The sequence below is a fragment of the Heterocephalus glaber genome, unplaced genomic scaffold (genome assembly GCF_053883595.1).
Source record: "Heterocephalus glaber isolate CG9 unplaced genomic scaffold, H.glaber_assembly_v1.0 deba00001688, whole genome shotgun sequence".
NCBI lineage: Eukaryota > Metazoa > Chordata > Mammalia > Rodentia > Bathyergidae > Heterocephalus > Heterocephalus glaber.
The window spans coordinates 7739247-7767199 of NW_028258413.1; the positions used below are offsets into that span (position 1 = coordinate 7739247).

Consider the following 27953-nt stretch of genomic DNA (forward strand, 5'->3'; position numbering starts at 1 on the left):
TGTCACGAACTTCACAGCTTCCTGATGACTGTGGCTTCTTAGTCAGTCTGGGAGCTGGGTGGGGTCAGTCCTTCAACTCTGCCCTTTTTCTCCGTGAATTTGTTGGCTCTTCTGGATCTTTTACCTTTCCATAGAAACTTTAGAATTAGTTCGTCTATATTAACCAAATAACTTGCAGGGATTCCAGTTATGACTTCAGTAAATCTACAGATCAAGTTGGAAAGAAATTATATTTTAATGCTTAGTCTTCCAGTTCATGAACATATAGTATCTTTTTTATTTAGATATTATCTGGCTTTTTGATTCATTTACAGTTTTTTTAATATAGATCATGTACATATTCTAGGAGTTATACCAGTGCTAATATAGTGTTTTTATTGTATATAGACAATTGACTTATACATTAATTTCATATCGTACAGCCTGCAATAATCACTTATGCATTCTATTATTCTTTGCTGATAATTTGAGATTTTGTACATAGAAATGTATGTCTTTTGCAAACAGTTTTATTTCTTCCTTCCCGGATCTGTGTATCTCTTCATTTCTGTTTCCTTTTGTGTTCCCTAGGACTTCCAATTGTGTTCAACATACCAAGTTTCACCATAAAAATTTCACTTCAAATCAGTTATTTCATTAAGAGTTGAAGAACAGGCCCGAGGATTTAGCTCAGTGTTTCCACTGCCTGCCTCACAAGCACTAGGTCAAGGGTTCGATCCCCTGTACCAAATAAATAAATAAATAAAATAAGTGGCCCCAAGAGTTGAAGAATGAGAATTCTTTTGTTCTTTCAACAGTTATTACCTATCAGTCTTCTGTCAAGAATAGCTTTCCTTGGGGCCTGGGATTTAGCTCAGTGGTTTCGCCACCTGCTGCGTAAGCGCAAGGACCCGAGTGCGATCCCAGGTACCAAAAAGAAAAAAAAAAAACAGAATAGCTTTCCTTTGGTTTTTACAAACTACATTTCCTATATAAGACAGGATTTTTTTTTTGGTACCGGGGATTAAACTCGGGACCTTGTACTTGCAACGCAGTCCCTGGAACCACTGAGCCAAATCCCCACCCCTAAGACAGGATATTTTTAAAAAGACAGGAGAAATGCAAAGTTCTTTCTCTTTTTTTTTTTTTTTTTTTTTTTGGAGGCAGGGTCTCTCTTTGTAGTTCAGGCTGGCCCTGAATGAACTATGTGCCCAGGCTGGCCTCAAACTCAAAGCAATCCTCCTGTCTCAGCCTCCCAAGTGCTGGGATTACAGGTGTGCGCCACCATGCCCAGCGGATATTCTTGCTCTTTAAAAACCAGTTTTCAGGGCTGATGCGCTAGAGCTACCTCGGTGCCCAAAGAGATTTTTTTTCTTGTTTATACAAATAAATATTTTCTTGGACTGCTTTTCAGAATATAAATATAGACTTCAATCATTTAAAAATATTTGTTTTCCAACAGAGAGTAGTAAATTGGGGGGCCATATTCAGGCAGGCCACTGTGTTTTTAGTTTTACTGAGATATGTATGTTCCATGGTATACAATTTGCCCACTTAAAGCATACAATTAAGTGATACTTCTGTATTTACTGTTACGGTTTGAGGAGGAAGCATCCCCCAAAGACTCGTCTATTGAAGGCTTGATGCCAAATGCAGCCATGTTTAGAAGCAGGGCCTAGAGAAGTGAGAGGATCATGACGGTGCTAATGAAAAAAATCAAGTAATAGCTAAATAAATATATCTCGTATTCCTGGACCGGAAGCCTATTAGCTGAGTGGGCAGTTAGGAGGCAGGGCCTAGCTGCAGGAAGTCAGTCCCTGGGAAGAGGCCTTTGTAGGGTGTATCCTGTCCTCACCTCCGACTTTCCCTTTCTCCCAGCCATGGGGTGAACAGCTTTCCTCTGCCCCTTAGATGCTTCAATCTCATCAGAGGCCTAGAGCAATGGTGCTAGCCAACCATGGACTGAACCCTCTGAAAACATGAGCCTAAACCTTTCCTCCCTTGACCTGTTCTTGTCAGGTATTTGGTCACAGTGATGCAAAGCTGACTGACACTTTTACAGGGTTAACAACCATCACCAATAAAATTTTCATCACCCCACAAAGAATCCTAAATTTACTAGGAGTAACTCACCACTTCCAGCCAAGCCCCTCAACTCCTAGCACCCACTAATCTTTTTGTCTCTGTAGCTTTGCCTTTCTGGACATTTGGTATGAATGGAACCATATGTGATTTTTTTGTGATGGATGTTTTTCACTTAATGTTCTGTTTTTGAGACCCACCCATGTTCCACTGCATGTGTCAGGCCAGCATTTCATTTTGTGTGTCTTCTAATATTCCAAATTGGACACTGAAGGCCTTTTTTTTTTTTTTTTTTTTTTTTCTGCAGTACCAGGGATCAAACTCAGGACCTCAGGTGCCACTGAGGTAAATCCCTGGCCCTTTTCTTGTTTTTTTCAGTACTGGGAATTGAACTCAGGACTAGCACTTGCCAGCCACTGAGCCACATCCCCGGCCCACTGAAGGCCTCTTTATGCTGGCTTCTGTACCTTTTGGACATGATTTCATTAATCTTTAAATACTTCTTTGCTTTCTGACACTCAGATGTCTCAAACTCACTTCTCTTTACCACACCTACAATCAGTCACATTCAAAGATGCCAGGATCCTTTCAGTGAGGAAGAATATTTAGGAACAATTATTTTAGTGCCAGACATGTTCCTTGCCACTGCTTCTCTTACTTCTAGGCCCCTTCATTACATATTGCTAAGAAATGTTTGAAGAATCATGAATTTAGACTTACAAATGCCAGGCAGTGTGGAATAAAAACAGAGCCACTTCAATATCAGCAAATAGCTGGGGATTTAGCTCAGTGGTTTTGCCGCCTGCTGCGCAAGCACAAGGACCCAAGTTCAATCCCCAGTACCAAAAAAATATATATATATCACCAAACGGTTGAATATACTTCCCAGTACTCTCCGTTTACAGACATTCCCTGTTTAACAACGGGGTTCCGGTCCTGCTAACAGGTCACTAAATGAATTGGTCGCTAAATGAGTAGTAGTATTTAGTATGCACATTCCAATGTTCAGAACAAAGAAATAGTCAAAGAAAACTCCAGTGTGATGACTTTGCTTTTATCTGCATAACTCTTATATGCAGTAATTTATAACATAAAACTACAGTACTGTACAATACAATCAGCAAATATTACAGTACTATATATACAAGGTGTTCTGTACAAAACAAGAAATTGAAGCTCTATAAACAAAATGTACAGAACTATACAAAAAACCCAAAATGACGGGTCATAAGTCCGAGTGGTGGGCTGTAAGCCCGAACAGTCATTAAGCAGGTAGGTCATTAAATGAGGAGCATCTGTATACGATTGCATCATCTGCAAACAGATACAACATCACTCCTTCCTTCCTGATTCGGACGCCTTCCATTTCTTTCTTTTGCCTAACTGCTCTGCTAGAACATTCAGTACCCTGCTGAATGAATGGTGAGAGTGGGCATCCTTGTTTTGTTCCTGAGAAGAAACTTTCGGCTTCTCCCCATGGAGTCTTGGTGTTGCCTATGGCTTTACTGTATAAGGCATGCTCCTTTCCAACTTTACCATGAAAGGATACTGACTTTGGTCAGATATTTTTATACATGTATGGAAATGTTTACATAATTTCTGTCCTTCATTCTGTTAATGGATTAGGTCACACTGATTGACTGAACATGCTGAACCATCCCTGGGGGGATTTGATCTATTGCTATCCTTCCAGAGCTGAAGTAGGCAGCTGCCTTTTTAGTTTGTGTCCTCATCCTGAGCAGGCCTTCCGATGACCCTAGTTTAGCATTGATGGGAGCTTAGCATTGGTGGGAACTTCCACATGATTGCAAGCTGAGGGAGAGACTCTAGTGCCACCATTCTTGCTGGCATGGGGACTTGGGCCACCTGCCCAAACTACTTGCTTTTGCCCTCTAGCCCCATTCATGCCTTCCACGTGCTCCTTCCCTTTCATTATGGACTGCTGCTGGGCCGTCATAGCTCTAACAAAATCAAGCCCATGAGGGACCGTCTAGCCACATGGTCACTGAATGCCCCATGTAGGTAGGTACTCCTTCTCCACTTGAGTCCAGTAGTATGCCAGGAGCTATTAAGGTGCACAGGGGTGCCATAGAAGTATAAGGTGTAGACTTAGCTGTGGAGAACTCCACAGAACTCTCATGATTCTCCTGCTGTGTTTGCCACATCTCCCCACGGTGTCATTCCCACTGCATGCAACTCTTAATACCGCAGAGTTTACTAGGTCATATGGCCCAAATGTTAGGCCTGGTTCCACTCTAGCCTGGACCTGCTGCAGAGCCCTTTCCTATCAAAGCTGGCAGCTTTCTGTGTCACTCAGCACATGTGTCAGAGCAGTGTTCCTAAGTATGCCGTATTATGCTGCTTCCAAAAATTCAAAGAGGCCTATAAAGATCCTCCCATGGTGGTGAGAATGTGGACTGCAATAATAATTTGTCCTCCAATTTAGACACACCCAGGCCAGTGGACTTGCTAAAATCACTGTGGATGTGGAAGGCCCCTTCATCTACAGGGTTTTCTCCCACTCTCAGGGATGCACGTGTCTCACTGGGATACCCAACATGCTTGCCACTTCCTATTTTAATTGATATAGTGAACAAATATGGTTTTCTTTTTTTTTTTTTTTTTTTGGTACTGGGGATCGAACTCAGGTCCTTGCACTTGCGCAGCAGGCAGTGAAACCCAAATATGGTTTTCTTTAGAGTATCTAGATAGTCCCCAGTCTCTGGATATACTGTGACAAAGGGTAAAATAAACGCAGATCTCTAAACATATGCTGTTGACCTTCCTGTGAATGTAAACCGCTTCTGGTAAATTTCCCCAAGTCCTGCTTTAGCTGTTTTACACATCTGTCTGTAATCTTTTTATTTTCATTCAATTTTAAATGTGTTCTCATCCTTATTATAATTTCTTCGTGGTTCCACAGATTATTTGGAAAGATACTTTTAATTTCTAAAATTTGTAGATTTATTTTGGATAACTTTGTTATTAATTTTTAGTAATAGTGTCTATATTTTGCAACCAAGTCAAAAATCTGACATTTATGTTTAGGCCTAATGTCTCATAAACTTTTATAAGTATATCAAGTGTTCCTGGAAAGAATATGAACTCTTTAATCAGGGTTCTGTGTCATCTAGAGAAACTTACTAGTTTTATCTAGTTGGTTTCTGTGCTAAGAATGATGTGCTAAAAAATCTCTTGCTGTATTTGTAGATTTGTTAATTGCTCTTTGCAATTCTGTTAACTCTGGGTTTGAGGATATATTAGTAGGTACTTACAATTTTAGGACTGGTATCTTCTTGGTGAAATTTTACTAGAGGAAATTATGTGCCAGTGTGCGGGGGTGAGTTTGAGGATTTCAGCTCTGATCAAGGAAAGATATGACCAGGAGGGGGCAGTAGATCACCCATGCAAGCTTTATTTGGGGATCTTCTGACCTGTCTGCTTTGAGGATAAGGCCCGAACAGCGAGGTCGGAATTTCTGGAGCTGAGACGGGGAAAGGGGATGAGAAATGGTCAAATGGGCTGGGGATTTAGCTCAGTGGTTCCAGCACCTGCCTCACAATTGCAAGGTCCCAAGTTCAATCCCCGGTACCAAAAAAAAACCCCAGAAATGGTCAAGTTACAATGTATGTACTCATTCCCCAAAATGAATGTAATTATTATGTGTCACAAACATATACTAATAATAAAGTAAAAGAGGCCCGAGGCCTGGGAGCCAGCACCCGCAGGGAGGAGGCTCAGTGATGGAGGTCTCCGCGGAGGTCACTCAGCAGCATGGTCTGGGGTCTCCAGGTCACGGAACTCCAAGGGCAGCAGCAGCTCAGGGTTTACAGCCCAGGGCTCATTTTACCTGTGCCAAGCAGATTTTGGACAGTCACACAGCCTATGTGAAGCAAGCAAGCTCTAAATGACTAATAACCTGCTTGCTGGAGATATTTAAAGCAACTGCGTATGTAAAATTTTTAATTTAGTCTTGTCGGATGTCTTACTCTGTCAGTGCCGACACACAATTCCCAACACCTGCGACTTAAAGAGCGGAGATTTACTGGGGCTCGCATTTCAGTAGTCTCACTCTGCATGGCAGAGGGGCCTGACAGACCCGAAGCAGAGACAGGAAAGCCAAGGAAGAAGATAAACCGTTCCAGGCCACGCCCCACCTCCTAAGAGCAAGTCAGCTAGGAGCCCCCATAATCTGATCGCCTTAGGAAAGCTTCCCCACGAGCACGAGCACGGAAGACTCCTGAGGGACATCTACCCGTAACACCCCCTGGACCCCAAAAGATTCACATGCAGCTCTTTGTGCAAAATGCATTTAGTCCATCCCTGAATTGCCGAAGTTCAGCACTGCTGAACAGTCCCAAGTCCTAAGTCTCCTCTGAGACTCACGGCAAACTCTCAGCAGTGAGCCCCTGTAAATATCAAAAAGTCCAACACTGCCAACATATAAGGGCACAGGGTAAACACTCCCAATCCAAAAGGAAGAAACAGGAAGTCAGAAACCAATGGGACTACACCAGGACTGGAACCCAGCAGGGTAAATGTTAAGCCTGTGGCTCCATGTCCAGCACATAGGGCAAGCTGTGGCAGGATGTGAATTCCACGGGGCTGATGTGGCCCCGTCCTCACAGCACTGCCGGTGGTTATAGTCCTCATGGGTTTCTCTCTTGTACCAGCTCTGCTCACTCCTTGTGGCTTTTCCAACTCTCTGGGGTCTCCACTGCACTTTTCACTGTATTCTCACAGCTTCACACACTACCTTCTCAGGGGCACACTGCAGGGCCTCCTAGGCCTTCTTCTAAAATCTGGGTGGAAGCCTTCCTGACGCCACAACTCTTCTATTTTGTATGGCAGTAAAGCCAGCACTATGTAGATAACACCAAGGTCTGCCACCATCTTGGCAGTAGCCAGGCCCCTTGGAACCAGCTAGAGAGGCCTCTCAGTGCCTAGCTGGCTCAGCACTGTGAGCAGAGTCCCAGAGAACAAATTTGCTAGGTGGCCCATTCTGGAGAACACTGCCCAGGGGCTCTCTTCTCAAAGCAGTGTCTTTCATCCTTGCAATTTTAACCCTTCCAAAAGGTAGGGCCGTGCAGACTTCTGACATGCCCTCCAGTCATTCTTCCTATTGTTCTACTCCAAAGTACTTAGCTTCTCTTTCATCCTTTCAGCAAACAAGCTCTCCTCTGTTCCAACTTTACAAGCCTCAATTTCATAGGAGCTTCCTTTCTGTTGAAACTCAAACTTTAAATCATTCAGCTGTGCCATTTGCTCTTGATTCTCAACACAGATCTGAATAAAAGCCTCCAACAATATCCATGCTACAGCCTCAACATTAGGCTGTCTTGAAATTTCCTCCACCAGATTCATTAGTCTACTGCCCTTAATCTCAGCTTCCCCCCGAGTCTCAGGACATAAGCAAAATGTAGACAAATTTTCTGCCAAACCATAACATACCTAGCCTGAAGTACAACTGCCAGTTGAGTCCTATTTCTCAACTGAAATCTCTTGAGCTTGTTCTTTACTGGATGCATTACTGTCAGCATTCTGGTTTTCTAAGCTCTGTCCAGACTCCCCCATCAAGTTTGGGTTACAGAATTCTAGAGCTTCTCTAGCCTGCATCTACAAACCTTTCCAAACTCCTCCCTCTCATGAATCAGTTCCAAAGGCTTCTGAACCAAATGGCTGGTCAGGTAGCATCACAGCAATGAATTTCACAGCTACAGAAGTCCAGAATCCACTTGTTCCATACAACTGTGTTCTGGAGCCTGTTATCCAACCTCATTTCTACTCCTCTCCCTTCCCAGCCTGTAGCAAGTCAAAACCACAATGAGATGTCATCTCACCCCAGTCAGGACGGCTGTTATCAAGAAGACAAAACAGAAATGCTGGCGGGGATGTAGAGTGGGAGGACTCTTACACATTGTTGGTGAGAATGTAAATTGTTCAGTCATGATAAAGAAAAGTGTGAGGTTCCTGAAAACCTAAAACCAGATCTACCATAGGATCTGGCTCTCCCTATTCTGGCATCCAAAGGAAATGAAAGCAGCATATCAAAGAGTCCTTGCAACCTACAGTTACTGTAGCACTATTCATAATAGCTATGAAATCAACCTGGCTGCCCATCCATGGATGATTAAAGACAATGTGCTATGTATGCACAATGTTATACTATTAATCCATTCAATAAAGAATGAAATCCTGTTGTTTGCAGAACAATGAATGAAACTGGAGAACAGTAGGTAAAATAAGAAAAACAAATACTGCATGTTCCTTCTTCCACGTGGAAGCTAAAAATGCCCATCTGAAAGTAGAAAAATGGCTGTTGGCGGGCTTCTGAGCTATAGGGTCTCAGCCTGCTGTGAAGGAAGAAGCAGAGGAGGGCCAATGAATGAAGGTATCCTTGCCTCCCTATGGAACACTCAGTGATTCTCTTTACCTTTGGCCATACCATCATTTATTATATTTTACTCATTTTTATGGTTTATTTGCTGATATTACTTGGTGGTCAAGATTTCAGTTTACTAGAGTCTACTATTTTATAACACTATTCAAGCCACTTCCACACAACTTATGGTGATGTATGCCTACAATCCCACCATTCTGGGAGGGTGAGACAGGAGGAACCTGTCTCAAATAAAAAAATACTTAAAAGGCCTGGGGATGTAGCTCAGTGTGAAGGTCCTGTGTTTCATCCCCAATAGCAATAAATAATCTATATGCATCAAATACTGTATTTAAGTTTCTATTGTATTTATACTTTCTTTTTGAGGCAAGATCTTGCTATATAGTTCAGGCTGGCCTTGAACTCATGGCAATCCTCCTCCCTCAGTCTCCTGAGTTGTGGGATTACAGGCGTGCACCACCATGCCCGGCTTACACATTTAATTTTGATAATTTCAAAAGGGGATGTCATCCATAGAATTTAGTATTTTTTATACTCATAACAGAGTTATAAATTTGTTAGCATTGTGGCTGATCTACTTGGCCACAGCGTTCTAAGAAAAGTCACAAATATACTTGCTCACCAGAACTGCTGAAAACAGATTTTTAACTGAGCAATGAATCACTTACACCACAGCCAAGTTAGAGCGGTGTCATCTCTAGCTAAAAGATACAGTTCTATCTTTCTGAACAGATTTTCACTGTTTTTCAAGCCCAAATTAATAGGAAATTGCCTGAGGGTCTAGTTTGTACTCTGTCTTAAAGTGATGTTTGCTACAGGACTTTTCTAAATGGATTTCAGCAAAAGATAAAATTAGTTGATTTGCTAAGCCGGACATGGTGGTGCATGTCTGTAATCACAGAATCTGGAGGCTGAGGCAGAAGAATCTTGAGTTTGAAGCCATCCTGGACTATGTAGTGAGTTCAAGGCCAGCCTAAACCATGTAGCAAGACCCAGTCTCAAAAAACAAAACCAAACCAAAAAAACTAGTTCATCTGCTCAACATGGTAAAGTGAGCCCCAAGTCAACCAGCTACAGGTCTCCTTATTCCAACCTGGTGGGACAACGGCGGTGAGGTCATCACATGGATTTTAAACATGACTTTCAATCCTCCCTTAAGTGGAGGAGGTCATTTGGCATGATTTATGTGGCTTAAACTGCTGTTGCTTAGTTTTTCCTGTATTTTAACAATTAAATTATGTAGTAAATTACAGTCATCAGCTTGAAAAATGTTTTGACTGAACACGGAAAAACTTCCTGTGATTAAAGCCTCCACATAGCAAGGAGTAAGTCAAGATTAGTCAAGGAATGTTGGCAAAGCGCTGACCTTTTAACTGTTTAAAGTGGAGATGGTGTCACTGGGTGCAACATGCCCTGCCTTAACTACTGCACACACCACACCCCATGGGAGGAGTTCACAGTGACGTCCCTCAGGATCTTGCACCAGACTGTCTCAAGCTGCTACGTCTTTAGTGTTCACTTTGAATTTATTTTTAGTTGTCTTCCCTATGGCTGTCACATTTTATTATTTACCCATCTCTAGCCAAATCCTTTCCACACCTGTTGATTTGTTCAGGAGCAGAAATCAGATAACTGAACTTGTTAGAATTGGGTGTGAAGTAAAAATATGCAGACTGCCCAGCACTTGGGAAGCTGAGGCAGGACAATTGCCACAAATCGCAGGCTTGGGCTATATAGTGAGTTCAAGGCCAGCCTGAACTACATAGCGAGACTGTGTCTCAAAAAAAAACCAAAAAAAAAAAAAAACAAATAAAAAGCAGGCTCTGAAGATGGGGAGCTGAGGCACTGGCTTTCAAAAGTAGGAACATTAGGAATTGGGGTTTCTAGAGTGTGGTGCTGCTCCAAATGCACTGGAAAAGAATGCAGTGCAGTCACTCGTGTGTCTACTACTACGATCAAACAACATACCCAGCTGGGTGTTGTCACTCATACCTGTAACATCAGATACCTGGAAGGCTGAGGCAGGAGGATCCCAAGTCCAAGGCCAGCCTGGACAACTTAGTGAGACCCTGTCTCAAATCGTTTTAAAAATCCTGGGGCTACAGATGAGTGTAGAGCGCTCGCTTACCTGGCAGGCTTAAGTCCCTGGGTTTGGTCCCCAGTACCACAAAATAAAATTTCTACCATGATCTCTTAAGAACCTTGTTAAGCTCATGGGCGACTGCAGGATCGCATGGGGAAGGGAAGGGCCACAGAGCACCAGCTGTCTTAACTGGCTTCCCATAAACTTACTAACAAATTAGGCTACAAAATACAAAAGCCCTACCTTGACTCACAGGAGGCGCTGAACCCAGAGCTGAATCACAAGTGCTCAGCACATGCACCGCACATCACTTCATGGTGCACGCGGAGGCTCCCGGCACCTCAAGCCCACGCACACCGGGAGGCTGACCCCCGGGAGCAGAAGAGGCAGCCCCAGGACCGCGTTCCCGTGGGGCCTGGGGGAGCTGCGCCCTTCGTGTCCGCCGGCGCTCTGGGCTGCCTCGTCTTCTCTCTGCGGTCTGAGTGACAGAATCCCAGGCGGCACAGGTCCCAGGCTTATTAAAGCCGCTGAGGGAGGGCAGCTTCTGGTGGCCCCAGGCTCCGGGAGAATCTGCACATGAAGGAAACTATGCGCCACAGCTTTTCTGTACTTTAGCAATAGAAATGTGAGGCAGAAACCTCTTGCCTTCGGTCAGGTCATTTTGCTTTTGAGAGATCTTGCTAAATCGCTAAGTTGCCCAAACTAGGCTCAAACTTGCTATCTGCCTGCCTCAGCCTCCAAGGGCTGGGATTACAGGCAGGCACTACCAGGCCTCCTTTGGTTTGTTGCATGACTGGAGACTGAAGCCAGGCCCTTCACACAGAGCCACATCCTCACACCTCTGTTTACTTTTTATTTCTGACACGGTCTCACTAAATCACTAGAGTGCCCAGGCTGGACTTGAACTTGGAGTCCTCCAGCCTCCGTCTCCCAAAGTGCTGGGATTACAGGTGGGTGTCACCACCCCAGCTCCATTTTCTTTTCTGTATATTAAAATTAACCTTTTATGAGGAATTCATTTTCAATTTCTAAGTATTCTTATTTGACAAAATTAAAAGGTGACTGTTTCACTTTAGAGTACACATTTTTAGTAAGTTTACCTCCTGTGAAATCTAATTATGGAACATGTTTTGGTTTTGATTTTTTTTTAAAGACAGGGCCTCACTATGCAGCCCAGGGTGGCTTCAAACTTGTGATCCTCCTGCCTCTGCCTCCTGAGCACTGGGATTATAGGCCTGCACCACCACACACTGCTAGAATGTTTAAAAATATACTGCTGTGAGTTGTGAATGATTTTACAAAACAGAAAAGCTTTATAACCACAGACAAGCATATCCCAACTTGTGGTGAGGACTTTCCTCAGAGTCCGGCAACCACCTGTGGAAAAATAACCCATTACTCCAATACTCGAGCCTTAAAGATGTTGAATAAAAGGTCTCTGAAAAAATACTCAGAGCCAAAGACGTGACAGCAATGTTATGTCACTTCTCCCACTGACGGGTGGGAGAAGAAAGAGCAACAACTCGACAAAAATCCTTGTAAACCTCAAAAACCACAGACTGCATTTGTAACTCGAAAATCCTTGCTGTTGGTCACAAGAAAGGTAAGGTCAACAGCAGAGCCCGCTGCCATGACACGGATTAAGTTCCAAGTTTTAGCACCGAGTGTAGTCTCACACATGGCTACCATCACTTCTTACTGGGTGAAGGATTAAATGCCCAAAGGGAACAGATTTACCTTTAATAGACTTAAGGGGAGCTAGTAATATGAGAATCGCAACTTAAAGTCTCTTAATTGTGGGCTAAAATTACAAACATTTTTTTTTTGGTACCAGGGATCAAAACTCAGGACCTTGCGCTTGCGAGGCAGGTGGCAGAACCACTGAGCTAAATCCCAGGCCCTAAAATTACAAACATTTTTAACTCTCCAGTAAATTTATTTTGAAAACTTTTTTGTACTTAAACTACTAAAGTGTTTATATAAACACAATTTGGTTTTAATAAGAACTCAGGTGTGTTTTATTTTTAATTCCATTTCAAACTACAGAAGCCCATGACTTTAGCTACAAGTGTTCCTGCCACCCCACCCCAGTGTCAAGAGTCACACACATGCACACCTTTTGTAAGCAGACCTTTTATAATTTTAAATAACTATTCCTCATTAGAACTTATGTCCAGTTTACTTCTGAAAGTGTGGTATTCATATTCATGAGGAAAAATCTCTATAAACCAAAATTGCTATCTGTGACCTCAAGTAATTCTTGATGTCAACATTTTTCTTAGTTCCCCTAAAAAGAGGACTGGAGATGGAGTTCACTGGTAGATCACTTGCCTAGTACTTGGTAGGCCCTGAGTCTGAGCTCCAGTACCATTCCTCCCCCCAAAAAAGGCACATGGAAGGTCAAAGGGAGCAAGCCACACAAGTGATCAAACAAGAGCTGTACAAAAAACAGCAATGTAGGGGACATTTTTAAAGTACAGATTCTGCTGAAATACTAATATCCAAACAGTTCTGGATCCATTGCCAAAATTCAGGTTTCTCAGTCAGTTAAAATGAGAGAGGCCCAGGGATGTAGCTCAGCAGCATAGCACCTGCCTGGTCTCGAGGTCTTGAGTTCAATCCCCAGTATCAAAAAAAAAAAAAAGGGCCAGGGATTTAGCTCAGTGGTTTTGCCGCCTGCTGCGCAAATGCAAGGACCCGAGTTCGATCCCCAGTACCAAAAAAAAAAAAGAGAGAGGAACTGATTTTATTGCTGGAAGATACATTAATTCTCTGAAGACAGACTGAGGCTTGACAATTTAATTTCTACACAAATGTTTGAATATACAAAATATCAAATATAAACAGTAGTGTAGCAAGAAAATAAACTGGCAGAAATAATTATTCACCTGATAATAATTAAGACCACCATTTCAAAGATTTTCTATACACAATGAGAAAATACTGAAAGATTTTACAACACACACTGAATCGATCCTACGTCATTACTGTTATACTTCTTTCTTCTTCAGGATGAGTGGACCCACATTATCTCCGGTCAGCTCATTATGTTTATTATGAGAGCCATCACAGGCCGGAAACTAAAAAGAAAAAAAGAATTACAAACCTTATTTTGAAAAATATGATTAAGTAGAAATACTTCTTAAATGTTGTCACAAAGCACATTACTTGGTTAAAAAGATTAAGTAATAGATTTATTTTATATCTAAACTGACCACATCCTGATACCAGAGCAAATTTAACAATGTAAACTGTTAATTCACTATCAGGAGTAGATTTTAAATAAAAACCTTGGGCTGACTCCATGAGTAACTACATACTTTTAAAAAGTGGCACTGTGCCTGCCAGGCACATGCAAGGTCCTGAGTTCAATTCCCAATACCGAAATAAATAAATAAATAAGAATCAAAATAAGCTCTTGGTCTCTATGGAGCTCTAAATTTGAAGGTACCTCTTAATTCATTTTAAAAGAGTAGAATATAAATTCAAAATCAATTATAATGTTTTCTTACTGTAAAACTCATAGTTTTTTGAAAAATTTTAAAAGATGAATTCTGACAACTTTACTCATAACCCATCCAGATATAGGTGTAAATGACATCTGACATACGTCTGGCTCTGCATCTGCTGTCTGCTCTCTTGGAGGGGGGATGCAGTCAGCTGGGCTGGCCCTCAGCTAACTCACTGTGGGCCTCAGCCTCCAAGTGCTGTGACCTCAGGCCTACACCACCACACCCAGCTGCACTCACTTTTTTGTTGTTGTTGTTCCAGGGATTGAACTCGGGTCCTTGCGCTTGTGCAGCAGGCAGCGGAACCACTGAGCTAAATCCCTGGCCCTCCCCCACTCACTTTTACTTTTTCAAATAAACTTTGCCACTGTTAACAATAAAATAAAATAAAATCATCCGTATGAGAGCCACTAGTCACAAGCTCATACTGTGTAAAGCATTTTTCATGTCATTTCACCAAGTCCTCAAAAATATCTGCAATACTGACATGTGGCAGCAATCACAGAAAGCAAAGTGAGCTCAGGAATATGAACTCCTGGTACTGAACACTGTGGAAAACTATCTCAGAAAACCCCAAACCTGGGGATCTGAGAAGCAAAACTGCTCTCACGCCACCTGACTGTGTGCACCAGGAATGACACCTTCTCTTACCGTCTTTGAGCGCCAACACCGACAGTAGGCGGCTTTGGTAAGACACAAGTCTTCGATGTTGATTTCATTCACCACCTTGGGGTTTTCCTTCTGGATCTTAAGGTTTATCAAGCTGTCCTTCTGTTGTTTCTTCTTTGGGAAGAACGGGCGGACCGCGAGGTAGCCGAGAAGAGCGAGCACACCCAGGAAAGGCAGCAGCCGGAGCCATTCTGCAACTGAACGTGCACAGTCAGAGCTGCAGTCAGAGCTGCTTCCCAGGCTGGGCCGCACCCAGCTGCTCCAGATCCAATCTGGTACTTCTCAGGTCTGGTTCTGACTTACCTGTGAAACTGTGACTGAACTTCACAACAGACCCTGCTCTACCTAGGGCCACCTTATTTACCAGCCAACTTTCAGAAAGAAATCCCATTTCAAATACTGTATCTCACTGAGCCCGTAAGTCCATCTGTATATGAAGGCTGCATCTAGGTGTCCCCCACAGCCTCATGCGGATCATGGGTGGGGCTGGATCTAGGGCATGTGACCCTAGGACTAAGGGTACTGATTTCTAAACTAGTCCCTGACTGGCCTGGCATAGTTCTGGGTGTGGATAATGGGAAGGCCCACCTGGATGTGGGTGGCCTGGAAGGGATAAGAGAGAGAGACAGGCGGCAGCTGCTGCTGCTCGGCCACATCTCTGCTTTGCTGTCTTCTGCCTGCTCTGGACTGTTTCTTCTGCCACCTTGCCTTGGAGCAGCCAACTATGCACTGAAACCTGTACAAACTGTGAGCCAAAATAAACCTGTCCTCCTTTACCTTGTGGGAGTTGGGTATTTTATCTCAGCAACAAGTAAGACACTGTGTATCTCTACTTTTATCAGCAATTGCAGCCACCACAAACAATTCAATTGTGATACATTTTATATGTTTAGACATTTTCACTTTTTTTTCTTTGGGCCATACTGGAGATTAAACCAGGGCCTTCACATTGAGCTACATCCATAGCCTTGGTTTTTTGTTGTTGTTGTTGTTTTCTTTTTTTCTCATTTGAGACAGGGTCTCAATAAGCTGCCCTGGCTGGGCTTGAACTTGTGACCCTTCTGCCTCAGCTTCCAGAGTAGTAAGAGTATAGGTATGTGCCATCATCCTGGCCAGCTGCAACTTTTCTCCTTAATAACACATCTAAAATCATACCGAAGAATATCCATGACATTTTTTACAACTGATTTAGAATTTCTTTTGGGGGAAGCAGGGGTTGAGACAGGATCTCACTATGTAGCCCAGGCTGGCCTCAAACTCATAGCAATCCTCCTGCCTCAGCTTCAGTTTACTTTTTAGTAAATGTTCCTAAATAACAAAATGTATTAAAGCTATTTTAATGAACTGAAACTTTTATATACTGAAGATGTTCTCTTTGTAGAATAAACCTCGTTCCATAAACATTCATTAATGCCTTTAGGAGTCCCCAGCCTGTCCCATGAAGACGGCACATAAATGGTTTGTGGAACGATGCACTCTGCCTGTGGACACAGTGGTGGCGAACCCATGGCACCTGTGCCACAGCGGTCACACAGAGCCCTCTCCGCCATGATGTCACAGTTGTGTGAGTTGTTTTTTCTGAGCTAAAACCTCAGTAATCAGGTTTAATTGCAGTGCGTAATTATTTACTTTGTGGTAAATAAGTAGGTTTGGGGTTGCAGTTTAGGCACCTGGTCTCTAAAAGGTTCGCCATCACTGCTTAAGAAAAACACATCCCCACATGCGTATCAAGTCTCTGTGAGGATCCTTTGTTTAAAATCAAAAGTACTAGCACATATTAATTGTACAAAAGTCCTGTTGACCTTTCTTCACTGAGTGCCCATCAGCACCTTGCTAGGTGCTATGCAGAAATAGCCAAGGTAAGAAAAAACAGGAAATTATGCACCAAGGTGTGGCTAATAAATATGGCTGAGGATGTGGGTCAGCAGTACAGCGTTTGTCTAGGCTTCAATTCCAGCACAAAAACAAAACCAAACAAAAATAAACCCACAAAGTAGAGAAGTATCATATAAGAAAAAAAATGTTAATGTTAACAATAAATGAACAGCCGGGCATGGTGGCACATGCCTGTAATCCCAGCACTTGGGAGGCTGAGGCAGGAGGATCACTGAGAGCTACATAGTGAGTTCAGGGCCACCCTGAACTACAGAGGGAGACCCTGCCTCAAAAAAGCCGAAAAACCAATAAATGAACAGACTATGCTATGAGAACAACTCTGTTAAGTCTTTTAATACTCTATTAGGTTAAACTGTTCTACTGTAACATTATTGTTTTCATTTTACAGGTGGATAAACTGCAGCTGAAGCATAATGTAAATAACCATGAACCAGTGTGGTGGCACATACTTGTAATCCCAGCACCTGGAAGGCTGATGCAGGAGAATTTTGAGTTCCAGGCCAGCCTGGACCATGTATTGAGTCCCTGTCTAAAAAAAATTTTTTTTTAATCCAACAGATCTAAAATTAAACCTGTTCCTCTCTCGGTAAAACCCTCAAAACATAATGATTCTTCTACTTAACTACTCAAAGAAACACTGGCTTAAGTCTGACTCTTCCAAAATAGATGATTTCTGACACCACCAATGCCAAACAGACCTACGTATACACATGGCCGTCAGAATGCCCAGCACATGGTGGCATGGGCTGAGGTGATGGAGCTGGAGGAAGCACGACCAGTCCTCTGCAAGGGTATTTTCCAGACCAACCTGACACTGCTGCATGATAGAAATCTTTGGAGATGTAAGCCTTTAGTCAGTGGAATGAAGCTCTGTAGGGGACAGGACTTTGCCCTCTGCATCCGTTACGTCCTTATAAATAAGTGGAGTCTCCAGAAAGATTCTCTGAATGAACTGACACGTTTCCACAGGCTTACTTACACCCGCTGTGGTACATTCATGGCTATCCCATCCGGCGGCCTGTACCACTCAGCAGGACATACAAATGCCCCATGATGGACAGTCATGCATGTCAGTGAGACAAATTCTGGCCCTGCCGTGATGTGTTAAAAAAGTTCCTAGCCGGGGATTTAAGCTCAGTGGTTCCAGCGCCTGCCTCACAAGTGCAAGGTCCTGAGTTCGATACCCGGTACCAAAAAAAAAAACAATTCCTTACAGGAAACGAGCTGCTGTCAACATGACCAAGCCGCTAGCCACTGCCTGGATATGTCCCTAGGACTTTCTTTTCATCACACACAGCAGGACAAAAGCCTGAAAAACACTGCCTGGGAAGAAGAACGTATTGCTTGGTGGAGGCAGCGGCGACATGGGGAAGCACCAGGATTGGCCAAGATAAAGGCGAGACCACAGGCACACAGCCTTTCCATGGCTTCTGTGGAAAAGCGAGGCAGGGTGGGTGGCTGTCTCCAGCGGCCAAGGGAATCATCTGAAAGCGGGCAATGGGAGCCCAGGGCCCCACAGAATGGTACCTCTCTGACGAGAGTCCAGGGGACACTGGCCTGGTGTGGAGGAGTCCAAGGAGGAGGCTCTGCAGGCTCAGGCCTCGGCTCATCTGCAAACGAGAGGCAAGCTCCCGCCAGCTATTTCCTATCTCCAAGAATTAAATTAGCTTGTCCTGGGAGGAGCCGTCTCCTCAGTCAGCCCACATTGTCAAAGCATCACAGAATGCAGAAAATGAAATACATGATTACTATTCACCGGTAAAGTAAAACTCTGGCTCACGCTGGCCACCTTTCCCAGGCTCAGCAGCCACCTGCAGTCAATGGCAACGCATCCAACAGCACAGAGGACATTCCCACGGCCACAAACTGAGGACAGCACAGCGCAGAGTGTGGGTTCCTGGAGGCTTCCTTCCCAGGCTCTGTCACCACATCTCTCCCCTCGGTCCCTGCGCCCGGCCACAGTCGCCGCCCACCAGCAGCCTCCCTCGGCTCCCTGCACACGGCGTCCCCCTCCACCTATGGGGCTTTCCCGCCTCTGGTTTGCCGCGTGTGTAAGCTCACAGCACAGGACTGGTGCCCCTGCAGTGCCGCCACCCGGCCCGCCTCTCTGCAGCCACACAGGACATGGCCACCTGTCCCGTCCCTCCCTTCTGTTCACACCACCTTCTAGATCAGGCAACCAAGGCACATATGCTGAAGCAGGGTCCTGGAATAACATTCAGTTAGGCCAGGGGAGGGAGGAGAGGGCAGGGGAGTAAAAAGAATTAAGATGTGTTAGGTATGCATTAATACTCCTCACGACCAATGTAATCGCCCTGTACTGCAAGCATATACTAATACAAGAATTTCAAAGGATTTAATATAAAATTATTCTATTTATTGCAATAATTAAAAACCCACAGGAGGGTAAATTGCCAAAAAGCATATGAGTAAGAACATAAGGGTGAAGACCTTAACTTTCAACTCTTCACAGAGTCTGCCTATCTTAATTTACTAAACTCAGGAAACAAATGGTATTAACAGAGTTTTTAAATCTACTTCAGAAAATGTTCTTTTAAACACTTGATTCCTTGGTAAAACACTGCTCTAAAACAATGTGAAAATGAGAGGTACTGTTACCACCTGCAACAAGGTAAGACTGCAGCCTATTTCCTGATGTGGTTTAAACCCACGGCTCCATAAAATGGAATTGGGCCCTAAAAAGGTCAATTCAAGTCATTTTAGGTGTATTTATGATGATTTTTAGTGAAAACTGTCAAATACAGAAGAATTAAATAAGAATTTTAAAACTTTTATTTGATGAATATTGGGCCATTAGCTACTTTGGAGGGAAAAATATTACCTACTAACTGTAAACAGTGTATAAAATAATGTAAAACAACATATATTTTATTCGGCATATGTTTATTTTTAATTATTTAAAAATGTAAATAAAATTTGAAAAACTTAGAAAAGTAAACCACAATCCTACTCGCAAGAATTGGTAACAATTTTGTACATTTCTAGTTTGTCTTTTTGGGGGAGTGTAAACATATATATTATAAATGCTTTTTAAAACTGAAACCAGGCCGGGGATTAGCTCAGAGGTTCCGCCTCCTGCCTTGCAAGTGCAAGGTCCAGAGTTCGATCCCTGGTACCAAAAAAAACACCAAACCTGAAACCACACTGTAAACAGTCTCCATCCCACTTTTTACATAATATACATCAGACTATCCTGTCATTCCCGATCCCATTAGTGACATCTGAAAACACCAGCTGCAGTGGCTGCCTCCTCGCCCGGGTCAAGGCACAGGCCCCGAAGGGCCAAGAGCAGGACCTCAGGCCGGTCTCCACTGTGCCTGCTCATGGTGCCCAGCCCCTCTCATTTGCCGCTTACTGAGGCACGCGTTATTCACGGTTCATCTGCTATGTGTTAAGTGTTCAGTTTGATGAGTTTTGAAATGACCTGTAAACACCACCTAAAACAAAACACAAGGCTTTGTTTGTTTTGGCAGAAGTGTGGATTGAACCCAAGACCTTTGCACTGAGCTACATACATCCCTGTTTTAATTATTTTGTTGTTGTTGTTGTTGTTTTGGTATGGGGATCAAACTCAGGACCTTTCACCTGCCAGGCAGGTGCGGTGCCACTGAGCTAAATCCCCAGCCTCCTGTTTTATTTTATTTTTTTGGTACCTGGGATTGAACTCAGGACCTTGCACTTTCGAGGCAGGTGGCAGAACCACTGAGCTAAATCCCCGGCCTCTGATTTATTTTTTAAGACAAGGTCTCTCTAGATCCCTAAGTCGCCTGGGCTGTGCTCCCCCACACATGGGAGGTCTCCTGCCTCAGCCTCCCAGAGTGCAGGGATTATGAGCATGCACTACTATAAACTCAGCAAAATGTAAGTTATTTTAAAAATAACTATCCATATATCTACATGAGTATGTCATTTCCGTCACCCCAGAAAGTGTTCTGATACAATTCTAGTCAAACCGCCATTGTGATTTTTATCACCAATCCCATTCCTACTATCAGAGGATGTCTCTCCGTCCTTCTACGTAACCTAGTGCTCGCCATCTGATACCCTGTGCAGTGTGGTGCAGCTGGGGCCTGGCTGTCTCTGTGCCTGGGGCTCAGCACAGGGTCTGTCCTGAGCAGGCCACCAGTAAACACCTAAGCTCCAGACTGGTATGAGGCCAAATTTTCATATGCCTGCATGGGGTCCAATTCCCCACTGCTTTGTCCAACAGTATCTACATTCCAGTGACACAGGCCAGCAGAGATAAGGTCCCTGCCCTAAAGGAAGAGGGGACAGACAATAAACAAGCAAACCAATAAACGAGGTCACCACAGGCTGTACTAAGAGCTGGAAAGAAAATAAATAGGATGATAGAAAAGAAGAAAAGACCAGCTGGGCTGGTGGCACTGCCTGTAATCCCAGCCCTGGGGAAGCTGAGGCAGGAGGACCGAGAATAAGGAGCCAACCTGAGCTATATAGCAAGACCCTGTCTCAAAAAATCAAAACACTGGGCCGGGGATTTAGCTCAGTGGTTCCGCCACCTGCCTCACAACCACAAGGTCCCAAGTTCGATCCCCGGTACAAAAAAATATATATATATCAAAACATAAACCAACTCAGGGGCAGGGCAGCCAAGCTGACAGCAACTTCAGGTAAGGGGCTGCCGGGAAAAGTTTCCTATAAAAAGGACCTTTAAGTCTAAACATGAGGAAAAGTCAAGGACTCAAAGCCAAAAGAACTTTGAAGACACAGAGAAGTGTGGAAAACAGCCAACTTCCTAGAAAGTGTGAGGAATAAATGAAATGGGACAGCACTCAGTGAAAACTACACCCTATTTTCCAGAGAGCCAGCACTCATTCCACCCTGACTACAGCTCTGTAAATGCCTACTCTCCCACCAAACAGAAGCTCCTGCTTCCAACAGACCTTCTCAAAACAAGATGGCCATGAATCTACTGGAATTGAGTTTGTGGCCATTAAGCTGAGATAATTCAGTAAGGTCTGAGCCTGTTTACCTTCAGCGCTTCTGACTGTCAATTAAAATCCAGGAAGACTGTTTAAAAATCTTTAATAGAAGAACTTTCAGTACCCTCTAAAACTATCAAACCTCAAACACGTCAGGTGATATAACACAGGACACCACAACTGCAAGACGCTGTCCCTACCCCAAGGACCCCTCCAGACGTACAGACACAGCCTGTAAGGAAGGCCTATGGGACTTCGGAACATGCAATCCACAGCGCAAGGCAGAGGAGAAGCAGCTTCACCTCTGACCCGAGAGGCTCCTCCAGGGTGAGTCAGCCACAGGGAAGGCGGGGCCACATCCCACACAGAGATGACCACCATGAAAGGCTTAGCAAACTAAGTGCCAGGGCATTGCTGGAATGTAATAGGAAATGCAAGGGGACTTCGTAAGCAAGCAGGTGCCCCATGATGAAAAGCTCCAATATGCAACAGGTAGGAAGGAATCCACCCTGCATATCACAGCAAACCACTGAAAGAGCTGAACACTGATCTCTCTAGAAAACTACTCTCTCACTAAAGCAAACTGGTATCTGATGGAAGACAGATCAGAAGGTCACACAGAGGAGCAGAGAGATGGTGAGGGGAGAAGAGTGGAACAGCCTAGTGGAAATTCAGCTCAACACACCAGAAGAAAATAATTCCCGCTGAAACTAAAGCAGCAGCCACTAAGTCAGAGGAAAGGGCAAATGTGAGACAACTGTCTCTGTTGAGCTTCCCTAAAAGTGCATGTTCCGAGAAAAGTCAAGATCTTTCAGCAAGATCTCAGAGGTCTTCTACCAACTCCCTTCCCTCCATAGCTAAGAACCACCAACCCAACCCGAGCAGTAAAACCTATAGACTTTGGTGGCTGATTAATTAATTATAGGACATGATATAAATGAAGCACGGTTCTTTCATAATTCCTAGTTTCTAACTTCATTTTATGAATGGAAGGAATCTCTAATAAAAACAAAACGATCCCCCCCGAAGCATAGAGAAAAGAGGGAGAAGAAAGCAGTGCTGACATTCTTAAGGGATGCAGGGGTGACACTGCAGCTCCACAGATAACGCAAAGGGAAGGGTGGGAAATACTGTCCTGAGGGACGGCAGAGGCTGCACAGGAGACAAGAGCCTTCCTTGGAAGGGTGCAACAAATTCTGCAAAGGAGTGAGCAGACCAGAAGGGTACCAACTCCCTGCTCCTTCCATCCGAGAAAGGCAGGAGGAACAAAAAAGACACACACAGAGTATTGCAGGGGAAGTGGCTCCCTCGGGCGAGCACTATTCCTGGTAAGAAGGTCCCACTACAAGAAGCACCAAGGCTTTGTGGAACCCAAGCCAGTATTAGGCGGTGAACACTGGAGAGAAGAAGGAGATTAGAGGTTGGACAGAGCCGCACTTCTGACCATAATTAAGTCAGACAGGCGAACTGGCTGATCTCATCATTCAGTCCATCTACAAAGTACCCAATGAGGCGGCATTCTGTTTACTCCCTAGAATGTAAAAGGGTTGAATTTCCTTAAATCATTCCCCTTAATTAAAATCTTTCACTTCTTATACACTTTCTTCCTCTGTGATGACTTCCTGTTTTAATTTTAAGGGAAAAATATCACCCGATTCTAATTAAAAAATCAGACCACATTCATATTAATAAATCTAAGAACGGTCTTAATATTTATACTGATGTCATATCCCACTATTAAGATAAGCAACTATGAATGGAAAGGGAAAGAACCGGTACCATGACAGAAATAAAATCAAGACAAAAAAAAGAACATTTCAAAGCAACTTAGAGTATGAGTCAACAAATTTCCTGAAAGTTTAAACACTGAAAAGAAAATATATAGTTGTCAGATTTGGTGGTGCAGACCTGTAATCTCAGAACTCCAGAGGCTGAGACAGGAGGATCGATGAGAGTTGAGAGAAGATTTAAGAGGGTGGACACAGCCTAGGCTATGTAGTGAGTTTAAGGTCAGCCTGAAATACAAAACAAGACCCTTTCTCAAAACACCAAAAAAGTTTTAAAAAATAAAAAGAAAGGATCCTCTTAAGGAAACAGAATTAAATTTAAGAGGGGATAGATTTGATGTCTCATACAGTGACACAGGCTATGACATCCATTCCTGATCCGGTATATAAACAAACAATGGGGGTGGAGCTGAGGATTGAGCCCAGGGCCTCACACATGCTAAACACAGACTCTGCCACTGTGCTACACCCCAGGGGAGGGGGCACTTTGTTTTTATAATAGGAATATTTGGGCCTCAGGAGTAGAGCACTTGTCTAGCATACATCAAAGTCCTGGGGTTCAGGCCCAGAACTGCCAAAAAACGTTTAAGTACACAGACACATTGTATCTCGCTTTTTTTTTTTTGGTATCGGGGATTGAACTCTGGACCTTGCGCTTGCGCAGCAGGCACCAGAACCACTGAGCTAAATCCCTGACCAGACACATTGCATCTCAATGAGAAATTCTAAGAAACTACAACAGTTTATTTTTGTTTACAAATTTGCAAAAAGTTACATATAACAAAACCATAAAAATAGTATGGACAACTTGGTTGCCATTAACTTTGAATCTTTTATGTATTATTTACAGCCAAGACAAACATGATTTTTATTTCTCAACTGTAGGAAAGATAGAAATAAAGCATCACTGAATGGCTTTACTACTTAAAATATAAATTGTGTCAAGATTAAAGGGCCAATAAAATAAAATTAATGACCAATTCAAAAGTCTTTTTCGATTCCATCATGAATAAAGAAAGCAGTGTCCTAGTGTGCAGAACACTGCCTAGCCTACAGACAGCAGGTGCTCAATAAATACTTGGCAACTTGAGGAGCTTTAAATTGCTGAAGATCTATGTGGAGGAAAATGTTTTAGAGACCTACAAAATGGTTAAATGAGAGCCACAAATGTCAAATGATCCTCAATTACACTTTTAAATGTGGGTGGACTACCTAGGAAGAAACAAAACTTTTTTAATTTAACAGTAATAAAATTTTCCCAAATTAAACGATTTCTAAAATAAAATTCTTATGGGCTGGGGATTTAGCTCAGTGGTTTCACCGCCTGCTGCACAAACGCAAGGACCCGAGTTCGATCCCCAGTACCAAAAAAAAAAAAAATTATTTCAGAAATAATCTTTATTATTTACATGTTAATAAATGCATCTTTCTTTGGTTTGAATTTTAATGATTTCTATGCTATCTTATTGAGAAAACTTACCTTTTGTTCCATTTTTTTCTCCTAAAAAATCTTGAGTTGAGCCAGGTATTTAGCCTGCCTTCCAAGCGCAAGGTCCCGAGTTCAATCCCCGGTACCAAAAAAAAAAAAAAAATCTTGAGTTATAATATATAGTAAAACTAATAGATCTTAAATGATAGCCTTTGTGTTGTCACAAGTAAATATACCCCTGTAGCTTCCAATATGTAAATACTTCCATTACCCCAGAAAGTAGCCCCGCCTGGGCAATTTAGTGAGACCGTGTCTCAAACTAAAATTTCTTTTTTTTTTTTTGCAAGACAGGCAGCAGAACCACTGAGCTAAATCCCTGGCCCTCAAACTAAAATTTAAAAAGGGTGGGTGAGGGCCAGGCCCTGTACCCAAAAAAAAAAAAAAAAAAAAAAACGGGTGGGGGATATAGCGCAATCCACAGACCCTGGTTCAATCCCTGGTGCCATTAAAAAAAAGAGAGAAAAAAAAAAGAAAATAAAGTTTATACTAGATTTTTAAGTCAAAGTATTAGAAGGCACTATATTTCTGATACAGAATTACACTAACTTATCTTAAAGGCCTTCCTCTACATTTAAGAAATAAAAAATAGGCTGTTTCTGATAGATAAGAACTGTATTTAGGGCCAGGGGGTTTAGCTCAGTGGTTCCGGCACCTGCCTCACAAGCACAAGGTCCTGAGTTCAATCCCCGGTACCAAAAACAAACAAACAAACAAACAAAAAGAACTGTATTTAAATCGTGTATGGTTAAGGCAATTAAGGCTCTCCATGTGTTTTCTAAGAAAGTGGAGTCATGAAAGAGCGAGTTGCTTTGAAAAACTGCCAGACCTAAATAGGGAAGGAAATATAGGCAATAATAATGGAAGCTGAAACTTTTTTCATTTTTATTAATGTCTACAGTAAATAACGATTACATTTATTGTGGGGAATGAACTGTAAATTCTTTGGATCTAGTTTTCATAAAAGAAATGGAGAATATTTTTTTGCTCTCCTAGACACTTAAATGGTGAAAAGTAGTTTCCCTGGGTTTTACTTCAACAAAAGTCTACAATAAATTCCACAAGTAGCTCATTCAAGAAAGCCAAATGTCATGAGCTATGACAATCTACTTTGAAGGGGAGATTCAGAGTAGAAATGGCCACTGAAGTTTTCATCTATATTACTTCAAAACAGACCCTGCAACTGTTACTAATTCAGAACAGACTACCTCATTTTTCCATAAAGCAGTTATTACAACTACAAGTTTCTGGAATAAGCAATGAGGACTAAATTGTGGGCACTGTAATGGAACTGAACTTACTGATTTAAGAGGGTTTTGAGATAAGGACTCTCTATGCAGTTCAGGCTGGTCTTGAACTATGTAGCCCAAGCTGGCCTCCAATTCACTGTGCTCCTCCAGCTTCAGCCTCCTGAATGCTGGGATTAAAGGGATGTGCCACCGTACCCAGCTATTAATGCCTTTGATAGAAATTTTGTATTTGTTGACAGTAGAGATCTTTAAGAAAACATGCTTCCTAGCCTCTAAAGCTAGCATCACACTTTCTAACCTGTTTCAATTTCACTCCATTTATAGAAAACTGAAACTGCTATAAATGCAGCCTTATTAACACATGCAGGGCCACGGATTTAGCGCAGTGATTCTGAGGGAAGTTCCTGAGTTCAACCCCGTTACCAGAAAAAAAAAGAAGAATTAACAAATGCAACTGAGGTTGCACTGGACTGCTAATCTGTTCAGATTATTAAAGTAAATTACAAAGGGCAATAAATGTCACCAAATAATAAGACCCTTTTATCTTGGTGTTACCAATGTAGTGAATACTGGACATACATGAGTATAATTCAAATGGAGGAAACATATGTGGCTATTTACCACCGAACTACTACTATCCAATAAATTCCTGACTAGGAACCTCTGAGTTGCTAACTTTTCACAGGCTGGTCTTGAACTCACCCAGTAGCCCATTACAACGGATCTCCCACTGCAAACACTCACAGATGCAAACAAGGCACAGAAGTAGCTCACGTGTGTGCCGAACGTTGTCAGATGTGCTGCTGTACAGCGCGAGTGGGCACTCCCACGGTCCAATCGGGGACTTACTGTATTTGTGTGTGCGCGTTTGGCTTTTTTCTGATTTACACAGTGTATCTGTGTCCAAGGTGTAGAAGACTTTGTCGGACTTAACGAACAAGTCTGACTTATGAACGTTTTCCCAGAACTGAATTTGTTCCTAAGTCGGGCACTTCCTGTATGACGAATTTCCAGTAATAAAAAAGCAGAAACCTTCGCTCACTAGTTCGGCACGAACCGTTTCTAGTCTAGGCAAGACGGGTCTCGCGCTCCTCCCTCGGTCGGCGGCTGCGGGTCCGTTGGAAGCAGCGGCCAGCGCGGGCCACTTCCTCCCCACCCCGCCAAGGACGCACCGCCTCTGGAGCGTCACCGCTCGGCCCGTGGGTAAGGAGGGAGCTCAACTTAAGCACGCGTCACAGCTACTCGTTAATGCCCCTGGCCAAGACGCGACCCGCTTTCCGGGTCCGGCCTCTCTCCCGGTGATGGCAGTGTCGGGGGGACCGCGCTTGTCCCCCGGGGTGGGGCCGTCTTCTAACTCCGTCACGGTCCTGCGCGTCCGCACCTCCTGCCCACGCCCTATCCCTTGCCACCCCACGCGCGGGGGCCGAGCCGGCTGGAACCGGCTCTAAAACACGCCAGCCGCGCAGACAGAACAAAGGACTGGCCCACTCCTCAGGCGGTCCCGGGGGAATCAAATCCCGGCGTCCTTGCGTAGCAAGCAGACGGCCACGGGGACGCCTCCGGAGCCTCTGCGCAGGCGCACGCAGGGTCACGGAGGGTCACGGGGCGGCACGCCTGGCCGCGCCCCAGCCCTCGCCCAGGGATCTTCGCCCCTCCCCCAGGGCGCGCCAGGAAGGCGAGCACTACCTGTGAGGTGCGCGAAGCCGGTGATGCTTTCCGGGACCGGGAGCTGCTTCAAATAGGCAGGGAGTTGCACTTTCACGATGCGGGCCACGCTCTCCAGAACCATGGCGGATGGTAGCGTCCGCGCCTGGGCGACCCCACCACCCTCGGCCCGCTGCCGCGCCT

The 27953-nt window shown here is 43.7% G+C and overlaps 2 protein-coding genes and 1 long non-coding RNA gene across 11 annotated transcripts in view; 1 reads left to right on the forward strand and 2 right to left on the reverse strand.

Moving 5' to 3' along the window:
- Positions 1-25259, forward strand: part of LOC101725249 (sodium/hydrogen exchanger 9B1) — a 106770-nt gene extending 81511 nt beyond the window's left edge. For 4 of the 8 annotated variants that reach the window (XM_087198731.1, XM_087198733.1, XM_087198736.1 and 1 more), the window contains 2 exons: positions 16143-16286; positions 17007-25259. The gene's annotated coding sequence lies outside the window, so the exon portion shown is untranslated. Of the gene's footprint in view, positions 1-570; positions 16287-17006 lie in introns of all 8 variants that reach the window. The other 4 variants (XM_087198732.1, XM_087198734.1, XM_021245392.2 and 1 more) reach the window with 2 other exon arrangements.
- Cisd2 (CDGSH iron sulfur domain 2) lies at positions 13329-27953 on the reverse strand. Of its 2 annotated transcripts, XM_021245396.2 has the most exons (4): positions 27792-27950; positions 24850-24870; positions 14705-14919; positions 13329-13624 (listed from the first exon to the last, which is right to left on the reverse strand). In XM_021245396.2, exons 1-4 carry the CDS (start codon positions 27892-27894, stop codon positions 13535-13537), a joined length of 429 nt encoding a protein of 142 aa, XP_021101055.1. In that variant the 5' UTR covers positions 27895-27950; the 3' UTR covers positions 13329-13534. The 2 variants fall into 2 exon arrangements, with proteins under 2 accessions (XP_021101055.1, XP_004866318.1); XM_004866261.4 differs by lacking the exon at positions 24850-24870 and having other exon boundaries at positions 27792-27953.
- LOC147821906 (uncharacterized) lies at positions 26156-27785 on the reverse strand. Its single transcript, XR_015446391.1, has 2 exons — positions 26808-27785; positions 26156-26272 (listed from the first exon to the last, which is right to left on the reverse strand). It is a non-coding gene; the product is annotated as an uncharacterized LOC147821906 (long non-coding RNA).